This window comes from Neoarius graeffei, chromosome 7 (genome assembly GCF_027579695.1).
Source record: "Neoarius graeffei isolate fNeoGra1 chromosome 7, fNeoGra1.pri, whole genome shotgun sequence".
Lineage (NCBI taxonomy): Eukaryota > Metazoa > Chordata > Actinopteri > Siluriformes > Ariidae > Neoarius > Neoarius graeffei.
Genome location: NC_083575.1, coordinates 37,279,584 through 37,297,773, shown reverse-complemented (window position 1 = coordinate 37,297,773; position 18,190 = coordinate 37,279,584). Strand labels below are relative to the sequence as shown.

Genomic DNA, 18,190 nt, shown 5'->3' with positions numbered 1-18,190 from the left:
CTTCGTCTAGGTGGAGAAATGTCAAAGGCGATGATCGGTGGTGGTGGACGTGGTATATAGCCTGGGGAACCAAGTGGTGTGTCTCTGGCTGCGTCGGTGTAGTGGGTCTTTGCATATTGCTCCAGCTCTTCCTTGGAGATGTCCAGCTTTCCACTCCGTTTCTCATCGAGCAGCTGTTTGGCATACCTGAATGGGTCCTGGAAAAAGGCTCTTCTCTCCTTCTCCTTTCTCTTTCTCCGCTTCCTGATCCGGTCTGCATGGCGAAGTTTCGCAAGCTTCTGCTTTAGGTCATCCCAGAGTAGCTTGAGACCTGGTTTCTCCTCCGGGGTTGCTTTCCTCCACCTTTTCCGAAGGTGGCGTCTATTGCATAAGAGCTCCTCGATCTGTTTCTCCCTTCGCCCTTTCTGGGTTGGAAGTAGGCATATGGCTCGCTTCCCCGTGATTTCTCCGAACCTTTCTTTACACTCCTGAAAGCAGATGTTACTGAGAGCCCTCAGCTTGTCCTCAACTTTACCTCGCAAGGCATGTTCCAGGATGCCGCTCAGGTCTCTGTCAAGTTTGCTCCATGCCTCTCTCTCCTTTGCCGTCGGCCACTTGATCCTGCCGCGCTGCTCTAGCTGCTTGGGCTTACTTCCTGCTTGTGTGGCTGAATCAGGGACAGTATGTCCACCATCCAGGCTTGCTGTCTCCATCTCTTGCCCCGTCTCCTCTACTGTCGCCCTTCCCGCACTGTCGGGTCCTGCTGCACTGTGGTTTGCTCCCTGGCTTTGGGTCCCTTTCGTCTGACCTGCCGAAGCAGTGCGATTGTGCTGTCTGGGCTGCCTGCTACACTTCATCCTTCCTTGATGGATATGCAAGCCTCTGAGTGAGGTCACTTTCTGCCACCCACAACTACACTTCCGGAGGAACTTCTAGTAGTCCTTATCCATTCCGTTCATTGCCATTTGGTCCGTCCTGGTGGGCCCTTCTTCCACCCCGCCTCTCAAAGGGCCCTCGGGTTGTTTTCTCTCATTTGTCTTCGTAGTCAGTAAGGATCTATGTATAGGCCAAGTAAGCAAATGTGGGCTGAAGGACTATTACACTGTATACACAGCAAATTCCCCAGTGTAGAATTAACACTTTCAGAGTTAATTTGTGACCAATTGGACATATATAAACACTCTGGGTGTTAATTCAACACTGGGGATTTTGCTGTGTAGCCATGGAAAAATTGACATACATTATCAAGGGGAAATATAACAGATTTTTTAAGATCTGGGATTCGTTTATGGGGTTTTTGGAGAGAGAGAGGGTTTGTCTGGGACTGTGTAGTTTAATTTCTATTTTTGCTCATGTTTTTTTTTTGTCTCACTAACTAATGTTAATTTCCAGATTTTTACTTACTGTTGTCTTTGGTGACTGTGTCTGTTAATGTGCCTTCTTGTTCTTGTTGCTTTGTTTTGTTTTTGTATGTGTTTGTCAATTAAGGGAAAAATCAATAAAGATATTTGTTAAAAAAAAAAAAAAGGCCCTTGCTGTCGGCCACTGGGCTCGAACCGAGGACCTTTTTGCTATGAGGTGACAGTGCTAACCACTACACCACCATGATGCCCTGTGAAAACCACTTGTTACAGTAGAATTATTACAAATTTTGCATGAAATCAGCTTACACAAAGTATTAATCCAGAGGACCAGGATAGTGATCAGACAAAAACTATTATAGGCCACATTGAAAAGATTTGGTTGGTTGGTAGGCAAAGAGATTAGACCAAGAGACTTGACCAAGCACTCTTTTATACCGAGTCATTGCTTGATGCCATTATAAACAGTGACCCTATTCCCTCACTGACCCCAACTCTATTGTTTCAAATTCATTTTCATAATCCATTATGTTTCATAATCCTGGCTGCCAGACAAACTGACTCCCATAGCCTTGTGGAGATAAGCTTATTTACACACACACACACACACACACACACACACACACTCACTCTCTCTCGCTCTGTGTGTGTGTGTTCTCATGTTTAGCCACGTGTCTCATGTTCCATCCAAACCTGTATAAAGTTACTGTTTTCTCTGTTTCAAGCCAACAGACCAGTGAACAGAGAGCAACAATGAAGATCTGGCTTCTGCTGTTTCTGCTTCTGCCACACGTCCTAGGTACTGATGATAATCATAACTTTATTCTTCATACTTTCATTTTCTGGATGTAATTAAGGATTTGTTGTAGTAGTAGTAGTAGTAGTAGTAGTACAAAACATTTTAGATTTCTAAATATAACTTTTCCAACAACAACAAAAAAAAAAAGTGTTCGAGAAAAATGTTTGCTCAATATAATATTTTGGGGGTTAAAAAAAATCAAATTATCTCTAAAATTCAACCCATTTAATGTATTTATAATTTTAATATTCATCAAGTTCACAGAAAACATTTTGTAATTTTGTGTATTTAATGTAAAAAAACATGATTTGCACATAATGCGAAAATGCATTTTTCAAACTTCTCAGAAAATAAAAATTTAAATGTTCTTTATTTTCTGAAAGTTTTGTATCTATTTCGCAACAGTACAACTAATACAAAAATAAGAAAAAAAATCGATAATACTGTGCTGTCGTGGTTTTAAACAGTTTGAAATTTAATGAAGAGTTTTAAAAAGATACTATCCTGGGTATTACCACTGTTCTTCTGAAAACCTCTCAAGAACTGCCTTAGGGTTTTGCTGGTGTATGTGTTTGAGAAAGAAGCTCAATAATAACATAGTCGTGGCACTATGGAAACACGTTTGACATGAGAAACAAGTTAAATTGGATTTTAAGAAGTATAACTGTATAACTGGGTGAGGATACAGTGGTCTTGAAGTAATACTGGTGTCTGTTAATCCAATAGCAATATCCAGGCAATGAAAAGGTTTCTCTCCTGGAGATGACTTCCCGGTATTGAGACACAAGTGTGATTCATGATTTCAAATGATTGTTCCCTAGGTGTTGCAGCAATGACTAAAATTGACTGCTATGGGGAGGATTTTTTCACGGTGAGGAACATGGTCTTGCATTGTAGAAGCAAAGTTAAACAGGCGTGTTACACCAGATGTAAGCAGCACTGCACTTCACTGTACTTATCATAAATCGTAAATGGTTAAAGTGTGCTCTCTGGAACAACAGGGTACTGGTCCAGCAGAACTGTTCCACTATATGCAAAAGCTGATCAAATAGGTATTTGAGAGTATGTATGAATGAACATTAATTTCATCCTACATGAGTTTGTGAAAGGGATATTTCATCTGTAGAAGCTTTCAGTCATGACAGACAGCAATTATACAAAGCATAAAAGAAATATTTTTTGATTGATTTCAATTGAAATGTAGATTTTGTGTTGAAAACTATTTGGCATATATGAGACCTAGTCTTAATTAAACATTATTCAAACTATCCGTTCTTCATATCTGTTTCTTTCTGGATGTGTTCTGTCTAGCATCTGGAGAAAAGGGCTGCATTCAGAAAGGGTTCTGTCAGAGAGCTGGCTGGACATGCTGCTACACAGACCTCTGCAATGCCTAGCTTTAACACCAGAGAGAGAGAGAGAGCGCTAGCTGGGCATCAAGCGCTAAATAATAATAATAATAATAATAATAATAATAATAATAATAATGCATTTCTGTACTTCATTGACTCTTCTGCATTTTGTCTGTACAAACATGATTGACATGGCATAATAAAGGCGACATCTAAATAATTTCTGTATGAGTCACACTCATTTTAAAATACAGCACATTCTTTTTTGTGTATGCAAGGGAGTGAGGAGTTCAAGTTCCCACATCAGAGTTCTGCCATTTCTTCCTTGATTACCATGAACTGGCCTAGTGGCAGTGTTGTAGTTGAGTCACGAAACCTAGAGTCTGAATCCAGTCTCAAGTCCCCAGTGTTCAAGTCCAAGTCATTAAAAATATTTTGAGTTGAGTCGAGTCCAAGAACAAGACTCGGACCGCACCATTTGATGGTGGCTGTTTTAGCACCATTAACATTAGTTTGTTCCTGAACATGATGATGATGCCCTTTATTGTCACTAGTCACATGTACCAGCGAAATTAGCCGTCAACCTGTCCGTACATATACAACATACAATTGACATAGGGTAGATAGGACAGGAAGACAGGGATGAAGATAAAAAGGAAACACAACATGAGGAGAGATAAGGAAAAAAAAGAAACCCCCCCCCCACACTATGCTCCTGTCAGGAGTACAGTGTGGGAACATTTAAAAAACCTTTGCAGAAGCACACAACACCACAAGTACACTTTAAACACGGGACTTGAGGGGGGGAATCAGGGGTAGAGGGGGAGGGGGGAGGTAATCCAGCGCAAGCAAGCAGCCGTCCGCTCCTGCAGCCATGAAGGCGCTGGTCACGCACCCGCTTGTCACACCGGGGGTAAAAATGGTGACTGCGGAAAGTTAGAGAAGGAATGCAAGAGTGTCTCCCGGCAGTGACCTTCAGGGGGAAATGTTTCCTCAGCAACAGCCTAAACCAAGGTCGTAACATGACGTACAAACAGGTGAATGTGCACTCTTTTTATCAGGGAGTGTGCAATATTCTGTCAGAGATGGTTGGGAGACGGATGTAAGTGCAGAAGGTGTGTTGTTAATACAAGTGAAGACAGGTAAACAATCCAGAACGGCAGGCAAAATCATAAAATAGTGAAAGAGGCAATAGGTCGAGCAAGACACAAACAGGCTATCGTAGACTCGGCTGAATCAAAGACGAGAAACAGGAAATCAGGGATTGGGAAACCAAACAAGGAAATAAGGCTTGATAATGTGCTCTCACAGTTTTTATATAGGCGCGCTGATTGTGCCTTAATCCTGTGCAGGCGTGAGACGTTTACGGCACACACATGAGAGTCCACTTGGCGTGTGCGCTGTCCAGAGTGTGCCCAAAAGTTTATCTGATGCCCGCACCAAGGTGCGCAGGTGTGACACACTTGCACGAAATTAGTGTAAAAATGTATGTAGATATAAATATCTTATGGCAAATTATTATGGCATGTTACAAAAAATTAAGAAAAAATCAGAGTCCTCATCTCCAATTTACAAGTCTAAATGCAGTTAATTCACAACTCTGAGTCAAGTCATGAGTCCTTAAATTTAGGGCATGAGTTAGACTCAAGTACTACAAGCCTGTCTAGTGGTAAGCATGTCCGCCTCTCAACCAGGAGATCGCAAGTTCTACTTGTGGTCGGGTCATACCAAAGACCATCATAAAAATGTCAAACTCTTGTGGTTACCAGAGGACCAACTCTGCCCCCACTGTAACACTAGCTATGTAAGTGGCAAGAGTCTGAGGGCTATATAGACGGTGGCAATCTCCGTTTCATGCGCCTTAATGGCCTGGTTAATACTGGGATGGGAGACTTCCTAGGAAGACCATGTCCCGGCACAGGAGGGGCTCTGATGTGACTTTCTGACTTGTTTACAAAAGGTCCAGATAAGGAACAAATATGACTAAATTGTGACAACAGTTATCATTTAATGCTTAAACAGTTTATGGCGGTAAATAGAAGCAATTGAAGTGGTGTTTTGTAAAAGTGTTTCTTGTTACCACTTGTGAGTAATGCCCATGGAGTCAGCAAATTAAACTTACTGAATTTGGCACAGAGAGAATAAACAATTCTGTCCATTCCGTTTTTCATCATTTACTTTTTGTCATGACAACAACTTGCTAATCATTCATTAGGGTAAACAAAATAGAAAAATAAGTAAATGTCTCTAGCCTTGTACCTACTCTCTGGTCAAATGAGCCGCCTGCAGCTAAATGATTTATAGAAATGCACGATTGGGTAAGATTAGGATCTGCTACAGAAGAAACAATGATTTACAGTACTGTCCAAAATCTTCAGTACCTGATTTTTTTTCCATACAAACTTTGTTATAGATTTCTATTTTATGATTTCTACATTAAGTCAGTACAAAAACATTTTAGAGTCCAAATGTTCATTTCCCAGCACAAAATTAAATGATACAGGAGAAAAAAAAAAAGTTTGTATCTGAGCAACATATGTGAGAGAGCACTTTTCAGATTAACAAAGAAATCATCATGAAGGTTACTGGGTTTTGGTGCAAAATTAAGAAGCGAGTGTGACAGTCAAAGTGTCCAGAAGAACTGTGGCTGGTTCTGCAAGATGCTCAGTAAAACCTACAGCTCATTTCTTTATAAAAATGCACTCACTGTAATGTACCTGAGACTACTATATTTTTTTTTAAGCAAAGGTTCATCTTACACCAAACATTGACTTTTTTTCCCTGCATTACTGCTTACTGATGTTTATGGTAATTTTTTAATGTAGAAACGTTTAATTTCATTATTTTTGAAGGCATCTTTGCTCTACAGCATTCACGTGCCTAAGACTTTTGCACAGCACTGTACATACACATTAAAGTCACTGAACTACAGCCAGTTTTTCCAAGTACTCAGTTTGGTCTGCTGAAATACCTTGCTGGGTCTGTCTGCATCTGAACTCCACTTACCATAACATTTTTGTGACTTTATGTGCAAATAGTTAAATAGCACTATAACTGGTGAAACTGCCCTGGACTCAGAATGGAAGACAAGCCATTCTCCCTATTACAAGTTAATGTACCATCAAAATGATTTTGAAGCTGATATTTTAAGTTAATGCGAATGTTAAGTTCATGTTGTTTTGCAGTTAAACCTCTAAAGATGCATACTCATAAGCTCTTGTTAAAACATCATCCATCCATGATCCGTAGCCGCTTATCCTGTGCAGGGTCGTGGGCAAGCTGGAGCCTATCCCAGCTGACTACGGGCGAGAGGCGGGGTACACCCTGGACAAGTCACCAGATCATTGCAGGGCTGACACAGAGACAAACAACCATTCACACTCACATTCACACCTACGGTCAATTTAGAGCCACCAGTTAACCTAACCTGCATGTCTTTAGACTGTGGGGGAAACTGGAGCACCCGGAGGAAACCCATGCAGACACGGGGAGAACATGAAAACTCCGCACAGAAAGCCCTTCGTTGGCCACTGGGCTCAAACCCAGAACCTTCTTGCAGTAAGGCAACAGTGCTAACCACTACACGACCGTGTCGCCCTCTATTAAAACAAGTCATACTTTTTGACTATATTATATACAGTTATAAAAGAGACATTCACTATTTCCCTGTCCAGACTGACCCAGATAGGAATGTTTTCAACTCAAGGTTTCTTCCTATAGACTGTTTGCACTTACCGTACATCACGAATCTCCCATGATGCTCTCCAATTTTGCTGTGTCTGCCATCTTTGTGGTAAAGCGTCCATGGCGACTGAGGAGAGTACATTGGCGAACTGTAATTTTTTCACAAATATATCACGAATTGAGGAATAGCGACAAGGTCAGATACAGGGAAAAGATAAAGAATGTTCAGGAGCAGATCTGTACAGCAATGTTGTAGAGTATGAAGATGATGTATGGATGTGGCCGAGTGTGAATTATACAGACATCGTGAATTACCTGGTGTTAACTACTAGCTTCGTCACTGGGAAGCAAATGAAAGCGTACAAAAGTTGAGCGCAAGTTTACTGTAAGGATCTAGTAGGTTCCTGATGTGGGCAAATGTTACACAAAACACAACCCCCCCCCCCAAAAACTAATTATTGACGTCTTCTAAGGCAACATTTTACCGAGCTCAACTACCTACATTTTACTGGGGCTTTGCGCTATGCATTTGTAACTGCAATATAAATTGGAGTAGCGCTTACATGTATATCACTTACAGTAAGTCACATCTTCATATATATTTTGTCTATGATTCACATAAATGGTAGAAATATAAACTTGCCCTTTACGAAATGATCTGCACATACTCATACATATTTGTAGCTGGTCTCTTATGTCTGATCTGTTCGGATTTGCAAGCCATTGTCTCTGTTGTCTAAGCATGAGATCTTCCATTTGGGGTCTCATCTCATTCTCATTATCTCTAGCCACTTTATCCTGTTCTACAGGGTCGCAGGCAAGCTGGAGCCTATCCCAGCTGACTACGGGCGAAAGGCGGGGTACACCCTGGACAAGTCGCCAGGTCATCACAGGGCTGACACATAGACACAGACAACCATTCACACTCACATTCACACCTACGGTCAATTTAGAGTCACCAGTTAACCTAACCTGCATGTCTTTGGACTGTGGGGGAAACCGGAGCACCCGGAGGAAACCCACGCGGACACTGGGAGAACGTGCAAACTCCACACAGAAAGGTCCTCGCCGGCCACGGGGCTCGAACCCGGACCTTCTTGCTGTGAGGCGACAGCACTAACCACTACACCACCGTGCTGCCCCATTTGGGGTCTTTCTCGCATTTTAACCGTAGGTAAACTAAACAATCTGATTCCAGCCTTAGCAGAATTGTTTGAGCGGCCGATAACTGCGCAAATTTGTGGTATTTCATATTAAGGTACTCGTTGCTACGCATGTGTTATTCCACAAAGATGGCGGACATGGCTAAATCAAAGAGAGTCATGGGACATGTGACATGTGCAAACAATGTCATTTCAAGGAGATTTTCTTGCCACCATCACCTCGAATTTGTTCATTAGAGATAAATGTATACATTTCTTATATTAGGATTTCTGTAAAGCTGCTTTGTGACAATACTCATTGCTAAAAGTGCTATATAAATAACATTTAACTGAACTGAATCAAAAAGAAGAGAGAATGGACATTAATATTTATAATGCGATAATTTCTGCACCATAGAAGAAATAAGAACTCCGAAACCTTTCTGCAGCCATTTGAAACCCAAAAATAGAAAATAAATGCAATTTATTTTTCACCTAGCAGATATTGTTGAAGGAGGCCCTTGATGCAGAAATTGAAGGGTTTAAAAAAATTTTTTTTGAAACATTTTAGTAAGTTTTTATAGAAATGTTGTAATATTGCAACATTGGGCCAAGTTGGGAGTAGAATTTCTGTATTTGCACTCACATTGTCAGAACAAACATACAGAACAACTAAAGGTTTGTTTGCAGTGTGGATTGCTTCCAAAGCACTATACCAGTAAATATCATGAATAATAATTGCACAACAGTCATATGTTTATGAATCAATTTTTTAATTAAAAAAAACTAAATGAAAACTTTATACAAAACTGAATGAAAACTTTGTTAAAGAAACAGTGTCAAGTCAAGTTTATCTTTATAGCGCTTTTAACAATCAACATTGTCGCAAAGCAGCTTTACAGAATTTTAATGACTTTAAACATGAGCTAATTTTATGCCTAATCTATCCCCAATGAGCAAGCCTGTGGAGACGGTAGCCTGGGCCCGCCCATCCTAAGCGTGACGCAACACGAGGGCCTGTTCCGAGCTTAGTCTGGCCAGGCAGGCTATCTACAGCATTTCCAAGCTCCCAAAAAATCGGGAACCAATCAACTTTGAGCATCTCCAACGGCCCTGGGTAGAGGCGTGTTCAAGGCAGTGACGTAGTAGAACTGCGACCAGAAGCCATAGATTGTTTACAGAATCTATGCCGGAAGCGCTTCATTCACATCACGAACATGGAGCAGCAGCAAGCCTTTGACACAGCGGTAGATGCTGTATTGAAAGCATTCAACGAGAAGTTCTCATTGAAAATGGAGCAAAGAGCAGCCCTGGAGGTATTTATTGAAAGGAAGGACGTTTTCGCCTTGCTCCCGACCGGCTTCGGTAAGAGTTTAATCTACCAGTTAGCCCCGTCGCATCGCATATGTCAGAGGAAAGAGTGATGTGATTGGTTTAAGCTTCGTCACAGCCTTTTCTGGCTTCGACCAGTAGCAAACTGAGGCATTTCAGGGAGGCGGGTCAACCACGGGCTCTGGGAAACGGTTTGGCTTAATAGCTTGGCCAGACCAAATGCTCGGAGAGCTTTGAAGTCGCGTTAGCCAGGCTATGGAGACGGTGGCAAGGAAAAACTCCCTCAGATGACATGAAGAAACCTCGAGAGGAACCAGACTCAAAAGGGAACCCATCCTCATTTGGGTGATAACAGACAACGTGATAACATTTTAAACAGTTTTAACATGAAGTCTGTTTCGTTGATGTTATAACTCTTTATTGATGGAAACTTGAGTGCAAAACTGTTCATGACAACTACAGTCCTAAAGTTAGCAAGTCAACTGTAGTCCTCAGCCAGAAAAGCATTACTGTAAGTGTCCAGAGCGTCTTCCAAGTGTGGCTTTTGACTGTCCGTATGGGGCCGTCCTCCACAGGAGCAATGTGATGAGACTCCAACCAGACATAGGGCACCAGGATGGATCAGGCAGGTCTGAGGAGCAGGAGAGGTCAGCATCTTGATCTCAGGATTGACATGTAACTCAGAGGGACAGACAGAGTGGAGGGAGGGAGAAAAAGAGAGAAAACGCAGGTTGTTAGGTATGCCCAATGTCACCTGATGAGTAGGAACAATATACATTTTGCGCTGAGTACAAGCAGGGACTCCGGCAAAACTAACTATGATAGCATAACTAAAAGGGGAGAGCCAGAAGGTAGCACAGGCATGAGGGAGCCCCGGGACATACCGTAAAGCAGCAGCCACTACACCGTCAACAAACTCAAGTGAGCAAGTGAGTGGGGAGCTGACAGCATCCATACATCCCAGTTTACCAAAACACTCTATGCCTGAGGACCCTCCAGATCTACACCTTTACCTCATAAACACTATAAACAAAAGGCTTGACTAAACAGATATGTTTTCAGCCTAGACTTAAACACTGAGACTGTGTCTGATTCCCGAATCCATAACCATGTTCTGTCTGGCTTGTCTAATGTGTTCTCTAGTTAACATACTAAAAGGAGACCACTTACATTCCCACAGTCCAGAGCATTCACCCCTGTCCTTGAACCCATGCAACAACTATCCTCCAAAACATTCCACAACCAGTGTCTCCCCCTTTAGATATTTGAGCAAACAAATAAAGCCTAGAAAAAAACAGTTAACTATATTTTTTACTGATAAAATACAGGTATGGTTTCAAATACTGCTACTGAAAGACCACATCAAGAAATCATTTATTCATTCAGAATTACTCAAATCTGGTCTAAACTCAAAATGATAACGGATAAAACACATTTAGAAATTGTGAATCATCAAATACATTATATTTCTAAAAGTATTTTTTCCATATGTGAACATTTGAGAAGGGCAATGTCCCCATGTAATGTGCAAGGTGTACATGCTATTTTGACTACCATCCTCACCCAGTGTTGTTAAATTACAACAAAGACATAAGCTGAAAATCTAATTTGATTCATGCATTCCACAATAATTTAGTATTTACATGACCTAGACATTCTATCCATTCATTATCTGTAGCTGCTTATCCTGTCCTACAGGGTCGCAGGCAAGCTGGAGCCTATCCCAGCTGACTATGGGCGAGAGGCGGGGTACACCCTGGACAAGTAACCAGGTCATCGCAGGGCTGACACATAGACACAGACAACCATTCACACTCACATTCACACCTACAGTCAATTTAGAGCCACCAATTAACCTAACCTGCATGTCTTTGGACTGTGGGGGAAACCGGAGCACCCAGAGGAAACCCACGCAGACACAGGGAGAACATGCAAACTGCGCACAGAAAGGTCCTCGCCTCATTTGGGTGATAACAGACAACGTGATTGTAACATTTTTAACAGTAAGTCTGTTTTGTTGATGCTATAACTCTTCATTGATGGAAACTTGAGTGCAAAACTGTTCATGACAACTGCAGTCCTAAAGTTAGCGAGTCAGCTGTAGTCCTCAGCCATAAAAGCATTACTGTAAGTGTCCAGAGCGTCTTCTAAGTGTGACTTTCAACTGTCCGCATGGGGCTGTCCTCCACAGGAGCGATGTGATGAGAGGGAGTAAGTGGTAATGTGTAACTTAAACTATTTTATTTCAGAAAAGTAAAGAAAAATTTGATTTCCATGAAGGGGACCCGATAATGGAAAGACCAAGAAAACATAAGATATATGTGTTTGTTCTGTGTGTTTATTTGGCTGTGCTGAGAGCTCACAGTAGAGCGACTTTGGTCTGTTTATTTGCACTGTACATGTGCACGCAATCTTGCTGAGTCAGTGCGGCTTTGGTCCACAATAAACTCATTTCCCTTTCCCAAAAGTGCATACCTCAGGACACCAAACCTTACCGCACTACTTACCCACTGTAGATATTTAAAGTGAAACCTTAGTATGAGGACATCGAAATTCATTATACTGTACATTACTGAAGGGAAACTGAATTACATAAAAATGAATGCATATCCATACACACGCATGTACGTACAAGAAAATATATAAATACCACACAAAATTTAAGTACAAAATGATCACAATGCGCAAAGCTTCGAATTTTAAATCTGCTCAGCTGTTACAGGATGGCACAGCAGGTAGTATTGCTGCCTCACAGCTCCAAGACCCCTGCTTCAGTCCTGAGCTTGGGTTGCTGTGCGTGGCATTTTTCTGTTTGTTCATGTTTTCCCTACAGCCATAAGGGTTTTTTTTTTTCCCTCCAAAACCGGTCAGTAGGTTTACGTCTGCACACGCATGTGTGGTGCTCTGTGGACAGGGCTGTTTCTTGCTATAAGTGGTCACTTGTGGCTCTGTGGTTTTTAAAATGCACATTATATTTATTAAAAAAAAATCCTTAACATTAATAGCATTTAGCAGACACTCTTATCCAGAGCAATGTACAACATACCCAGAGCAGCCTGGTGAGCAGTTGGGGGTTAAGTGCCATGCTCAAAGGCACTTCAGCCATTCCTGCTGGTCTAGGGACTCAAGCCCATGACTCTTCGGTCCTAAAGCTACTTCTCTAACCACTAGGCCATGGCTTCCCCCAGTTGGTGAAAAAGATTAGGTATCAGACAGACAGACACAGGAGGCCCTCTTGTGGGTAAGAAAAGTATCAAAACTACCATTTACACAACTGAATTAGGCAATTATTGATGGCTTGACATTGACATTGTAATTGATTTTATCAACTTGCAAATTTGTATATATATATATATATATATATATATATATATATATATATATATATATATACACATATACACACACACACACTATATATACAGTGGTGCTTGAAAGTTTGTGAACTTTAGAATTTTCTATATTTCTGCATCAATATGACCTAAAACATCATCAGATTTTCACACAAGTCCTAAAAGTAGATAAAGAGAACCCAGTTAAACAAATGAGACAAAAATATTATACTTGGTCATTTATTTATTGAGGAAAATGATCCAATATCACATATCTGTGAGTGGCAAAAGTATGTGAACCTTTGCTTTCAGTATCTGGTGTGACCCCCTTGTGCAGCAATAACTGCAACTAAATGTTTCCGGTAACTGTTGATCAGTCCTGCACACCGGCTTGGAAGAATTTTAGCCCATTCCGCCGTACAGAACAGCTTCAACTCTGGGATGTTGGTGGGTTTCCTCACATGAACTGCTCACTTCAGGTCCTTCCACAACATTTTGATTGGATTAAGGTCAGGACTTTGACTTGGCCATTCCAAAACATTAACTTTATTCTTCTTTAACCATTCTTTGGTAGAACGACTTGTGTGCTTAGGGTCGTTGTCTTGCGGCATGACCCACCTTCTCTTGAGATTCAGTTCATGGACAGATGTCCTGACATTTTCCTTTAGAATTGGCAGTATAATTCAGAATTCATTGTTCCATCAATGATGGCAAGCCGTCCTGGCCCAGATGCAGCAAAACAGGCCCAAACCATGATACTACCACCGCCATGTTTCACAGATAGGATAAGGTTCTTATGCTGGAATGCAGTGTTTTCCTTTCTCCAAACATAATGCTTCTCATTTAAACCCAAAAGTTCTATTTTGGTTTCATCCGCCCACAAAACATTTTTCCAATAGCCTTCTGGCTTCTCCATGTGATCTTTAGCAAACTGCAGACGAGCAGCAATGTTCTTTTTGGAGAGCAGTGGCTTTCTCCTTGTAATCCTGCCATGCACACTATTATTGTTCAGTGTTCTCCTAATGGTGGACTCATGAACATTAACATTAGCCAATGTGAGAGAGGCCTTCAGTTGCTTAGAATTACTCTGGGGTCCTTTGTGACCTCACCGACTATTACATGCCTTGCTCTTGGAGTCATCTTTGTTGGTCGGCCACTCCTGGGGAGGGTAACAATGGTCTTGAATTTCCTCCATTTGTGCACAATCTGTCTGACTGTGGATTGGTGGAGTCCAAACTCTTTAGAGATTGTTTTGTAACCTTTTCCAACCTGATGAGCATCAACAACGCTTTTTCTGAGGTCCTCAGAAATCTCCCTTGTTCGTGCCATGATACACTTCCACAAACATGTGTTGTGAAGCTCAGACTTTGATAGATCCCTGTTCTTTAAATAAAACAGGGTGCCCACTCTCACCTGATTGTCATCCCATTGATTGAAAACACCTGACTCTAATTTCACCTTCAAATTAACTGCTAATCCTAGAGGTTCACATACTTTTGCCACTCACAGATATGTAATATTGGATCATTTTCCTCAATAAATAAGGCTACGTTCACACTGCAGGCTGAAGTGACTCAAATCCGATTTTTTCGCCCATATGTGACCTGTATCCGATCTTTTATTGACAATATGAACGACACAGATCCGATTTTTTCAAATCCGACCCAGGCCGTTTGGATATGTGGTCCTAATTCCGATTCCTATCCGCTCTTTTCACATGCGGCTTCAGTCTGAACCGCCAGGTCGCATTCATCCGACTTATACGTCATCAACAAGCCACAAACGTCACTATTCTGTGCTGAAGTAGGCGGCGGGTCTCTCAAAAAAAGTTACAACAACATGGCGCATAATCACGGGCGCAGATAGAGGGTGGGAGTCGTCCCACCCAGATTTAAATTCACCTCGTTCGGTCCCCCCCACTTATAGGGAGGAAAAAACGTCTGTGCTGTCTTTCTTTGCATAAGGCAAACCTCACGGAAAAATCAAAAGACTAATTACCATTCGGTTTATTGAGGTGCACAGCAGTGTATACATAGTTGCAACAACTCACATAAAACAAAGACTGATATTCGGTTGGTTGAGCTGCGCAGACTGCACAGGTTGCGAGCTCGAGCTTGGTTGCTATGGTAACCCACAACAAGTTTGACAGGCATATTGGGGTTGGGGTTGGTTTGTTGGCAGCTTTGTCCCCCCCCCACAGTTTTTTTGTCCCCCCAGTTCAAAAAACGTATCTGCGCCCCTGCGCATGACATCAATGCGAGGGACGCTTCGGGCTGTGAAGGTTCTGAATCTTCTCAGGGGAAGGACGTAGAGGTTAGGGAGCTGATTTCCATTTGGGGGGATACAGCTATTCAAGCTAGATTGGATGGGTCATACCGCAACCGGGCGGTTTTACTTCCGTAAACACTGGCCATGCTCACTGCATGTGACGTCGTCGTATCCTGCAATGCGCATGCGGAACACTTTTAGGTCGCTTTTCGTTCATACTGAGGATCACATACAAGTCGCATATATTTGTTAATGTGAACGACCTCACAAAAAAATCGGATTTCACAAAAAAATCGGAATTGAGCATTAAGCCTTGCAGTGTGAACGTAGCGTAAATGACCAAGTATAATGTTTTGTCTCATATGTTTAACTGGGTTCTCTTTATCTACTTTTAGGACTTGTGTGAAAATCTGATGACGTTTTAGGACATATTTATGCAGAAATATAGAAAATTCTAAAGGGTTCACAAATTTTCAAGCACCACTGTGTATAATAATAATAATATATATATATATATATAGGCGGCACGGTGGTGTAGTGGTTAGCACTGTCGCCTCACAGCAAGAAGGTCCTGGGTTCGAGCCCCGGGGCCGGCGAGGGCCTTTCTGTGTGGAGTTTGCATGTTCTCCCCGTGTCCGCGTGGGTTTCCTCCGGGTGCTCCGGTTTCCCCCACAGTCCAAAGACATGCAGGTTAGGTTAACTGGTGACTCTAAATTGACCGTAGGTGTGAATGTGAGTGTGAATGGTTGTCTGTGTCTATGTGTCAGCCCTGTGATGACCTGGCGACTTGTCCAGGGTGTACCCCGCCTTTCGCCCGTAGTCAGCTGGGATAGGCTCCAGCTTGCCTGCGACCCTGTAGAAGGATAAAGCGGCTAGAGATAATGAGATGAGATGAGATATATATATATATATATCCTTCTCACCCCCGGTGGGGTGGTGGTATCCATGTCATCCTCAAGCTCGGGTCCTCTACCAGAGGCCTGGGAGTTTGAGGGTTCTGCGCAGCATCTTCGATGTTCCTAGGACTGCGCTCTTCTGGACTGAGGCTTCAGATGTTGTTCCTGGGATTTGCTGGAGCCACTCTCCCAGTTTGGGGGTTACTGCCCCAAGTGCCCCCACTACCACAGGGACCACGCAACCCTTGACCTTCCACATCTGCTCCAGCTGCTCTTTCAACCCTTGATACTTCTCAAGTTTCTCATGTTCCTTCTTCCTGATGTTGGCATTAGCTGGGATCGCCACATCTATCACCACCACCCTCTTCTGCTCTTTGTCCACCACCACTATGTCCGGTTGGTTAGCCAGGATCTGTCAGTCTGGAAGCTGAAGTCCCACAGAACCTTGGCCCTGTTGTTCTCAGCCACCTTCTGTGGTATGGCCCATTGGGACTTGGGTACTTCTATTCCATACTGGTTGCAGATGTTCCTGTATACTATCCCAGCCACTTGGTTGTGCCTCTCCATGTATGCTGATCCAGCTAGCATCTTACACCCTGCTACTATGTGCTGGACTGTTTCAGGGGCTTCTTTGCACAGTCGGCATCTTGGGTCTGATCTACTCTGGCAGATCCTGGCCTCTATGGCTCTTGTGCTTATGGCCTGTTCTTGTGCTGCCATGATTAGTGTCTCTGTGCTGTCTGTCAGTCCTGCATTATCCAGCCACTGGTAAGATTTCTTGATATCAGCCACTTCCTCTATCTGACGGTGGTACATGCCATGTAGGGGTTTGTCTCTCCAGGTTGTCTGTTCCTCCTCCTCCTCTGCACTCTCATCAGGGTTCTGCTGCCTGAGACATTCACTTAGCAGTTCATCCTTTGGGGCCATCTTTCTGATGTATTCTCGGATTTTCGATGTTTCATCCTGGACCGTGGTCTTGATGCTCACTAGCCCTCGGCCTCCCTCTTTCCACTTAGTGTATAGTCTCAGGGTGCTGGACTTGGGGTGGAACCCTCCATGCATGGTGAGGAGCTTTCTAGTCTTGATATCTGTAGCTTCTATCTCCTCCTTTGGCCAGTTTATGATACCAGCGGGGTATCTGATGACTGGTAGTGCGTACATGTTGATGGCTCGGACCTTGTTCTTACCATTCAGCTGACTTTTCAGGACCTGCCTTACTCTCTGGAGGTATTTGGCTGTGGTTGACTTCCTTGTGGCCTCTTCATGGTTTCCATTAGCCTGTGGGATGCCAAGGTACTTGTAGCTGTCTTGGATATCACCTATGTTGCCCTCTGGTAGGTCAATCCCCTCAGTCCAGATCACCTTGCCTCTCTTTGAGACCATCCGGCCACACTCCAATCCGAATGACATCCTTATGTCAGTCATCGCTGTAGATCAGGGTGGTGTGGATCAGCGAGTCTATTTCTCGCTCGTTCCTGGCATACAGCTTGATGTCATCCATGTAGAGCAGGTGGCTGATTGTTGCCCCACTACGGAATCGGTGCCCGTAGCCGCTCTTCGTGATGGTCTGACTGAGGGGGTTCAGCCCTATGCAGAACAGCAGTGGTGATAGCGCATCTCCTTGGTATATGCCGCACTTGATGTTGACTTGGGCAATGGGTTTTGAGTTGGCCTCTAGGGTTGTCTTCCACATTTCCATTGAGTTCTGGATGAAGGTCCTTAGGTTCCTGTTGATCTTATACAGTTCCAGACATTCCAGTATCCGTGTGTGGCATTGAGTCATAGGCTTTCTTGTAGTCAATCCAGGCAGTGCACAGGTTGGTCTGTCTCTTCTTACAGTCTCGGGCGACTGTTCTATCAACCAGTAGCTGGTGCTTGGTGTTACTGCCAATTCCTTTCTGTGCCTTGCTCATGTATTGAGCCACATGCTTACTCATTTTTGCCGCAATGATGCCTGACAGGGCTTTCCATGTTGTGCAGAGACAGGTAATTGGCCGGGATGGGTCCCTTCTGGGGGTCCTTCATGACTAGGACTGTCCTGCCTT

The 18,190-nt window shown here is 42.9% G+C and overlaps 1 protein-coding gene across 1 annotated transcript; it reads left to right on the top strand.

Moving 5' to 3' along the window:
• The first annotated feature begins 2,044 nt into the window (after positions 1 to 2,044).
• Positions 2,045 to 3,711, top strand: wu:fj16a03 (uncharacterized protein LOC335475 homolog). Its single transcript, XM_060924651.1, has 3 exons — positions 2,045 to 2,139; positions 2,961 to 3,068; positions 3,451 to 3,711. Exons 1-3 carry the CDS (start codon positions 2,094 to 2,096, stop codon positions 3,534 to 3,536), a joined length of 240 nt encoding a protein of 79 aa, XP_060780634.1. The 5' UTR covers positions 2,045 to 2,093; the 3' UTR covers positions 3,537 to 3,711.
• The last annotated feature ends 14,479 nt before the right edge of the window (positions 3,712 to 18,190 follow it).

Excerpts from the sequence above, each read along its gene's own strand:
- wu:fj16a03 (XM_060924651.1), top strand. The coding sequence starts at position 2,094 with ATGAAGATCTGGCTTCTGCTGTTTCTGCTTCTGCCACACGTCCTAG. Across the intron at positions 2,140-2,960 it reads GCTTCTGCCACACGTCCTAG|GTGTTGCAGCAATGACTAAA; the intron begins GTACTGATGATA and ends ATTGTTCCCTAG. Across the intron at positions 3,069-3,450 it reads ACAGGCGTGTTACACCAGAT|CATCTGGAGAAAAGGGCTGC; the intron begins GTAAGCAGCACT and ends TGTTCTGTCTAG.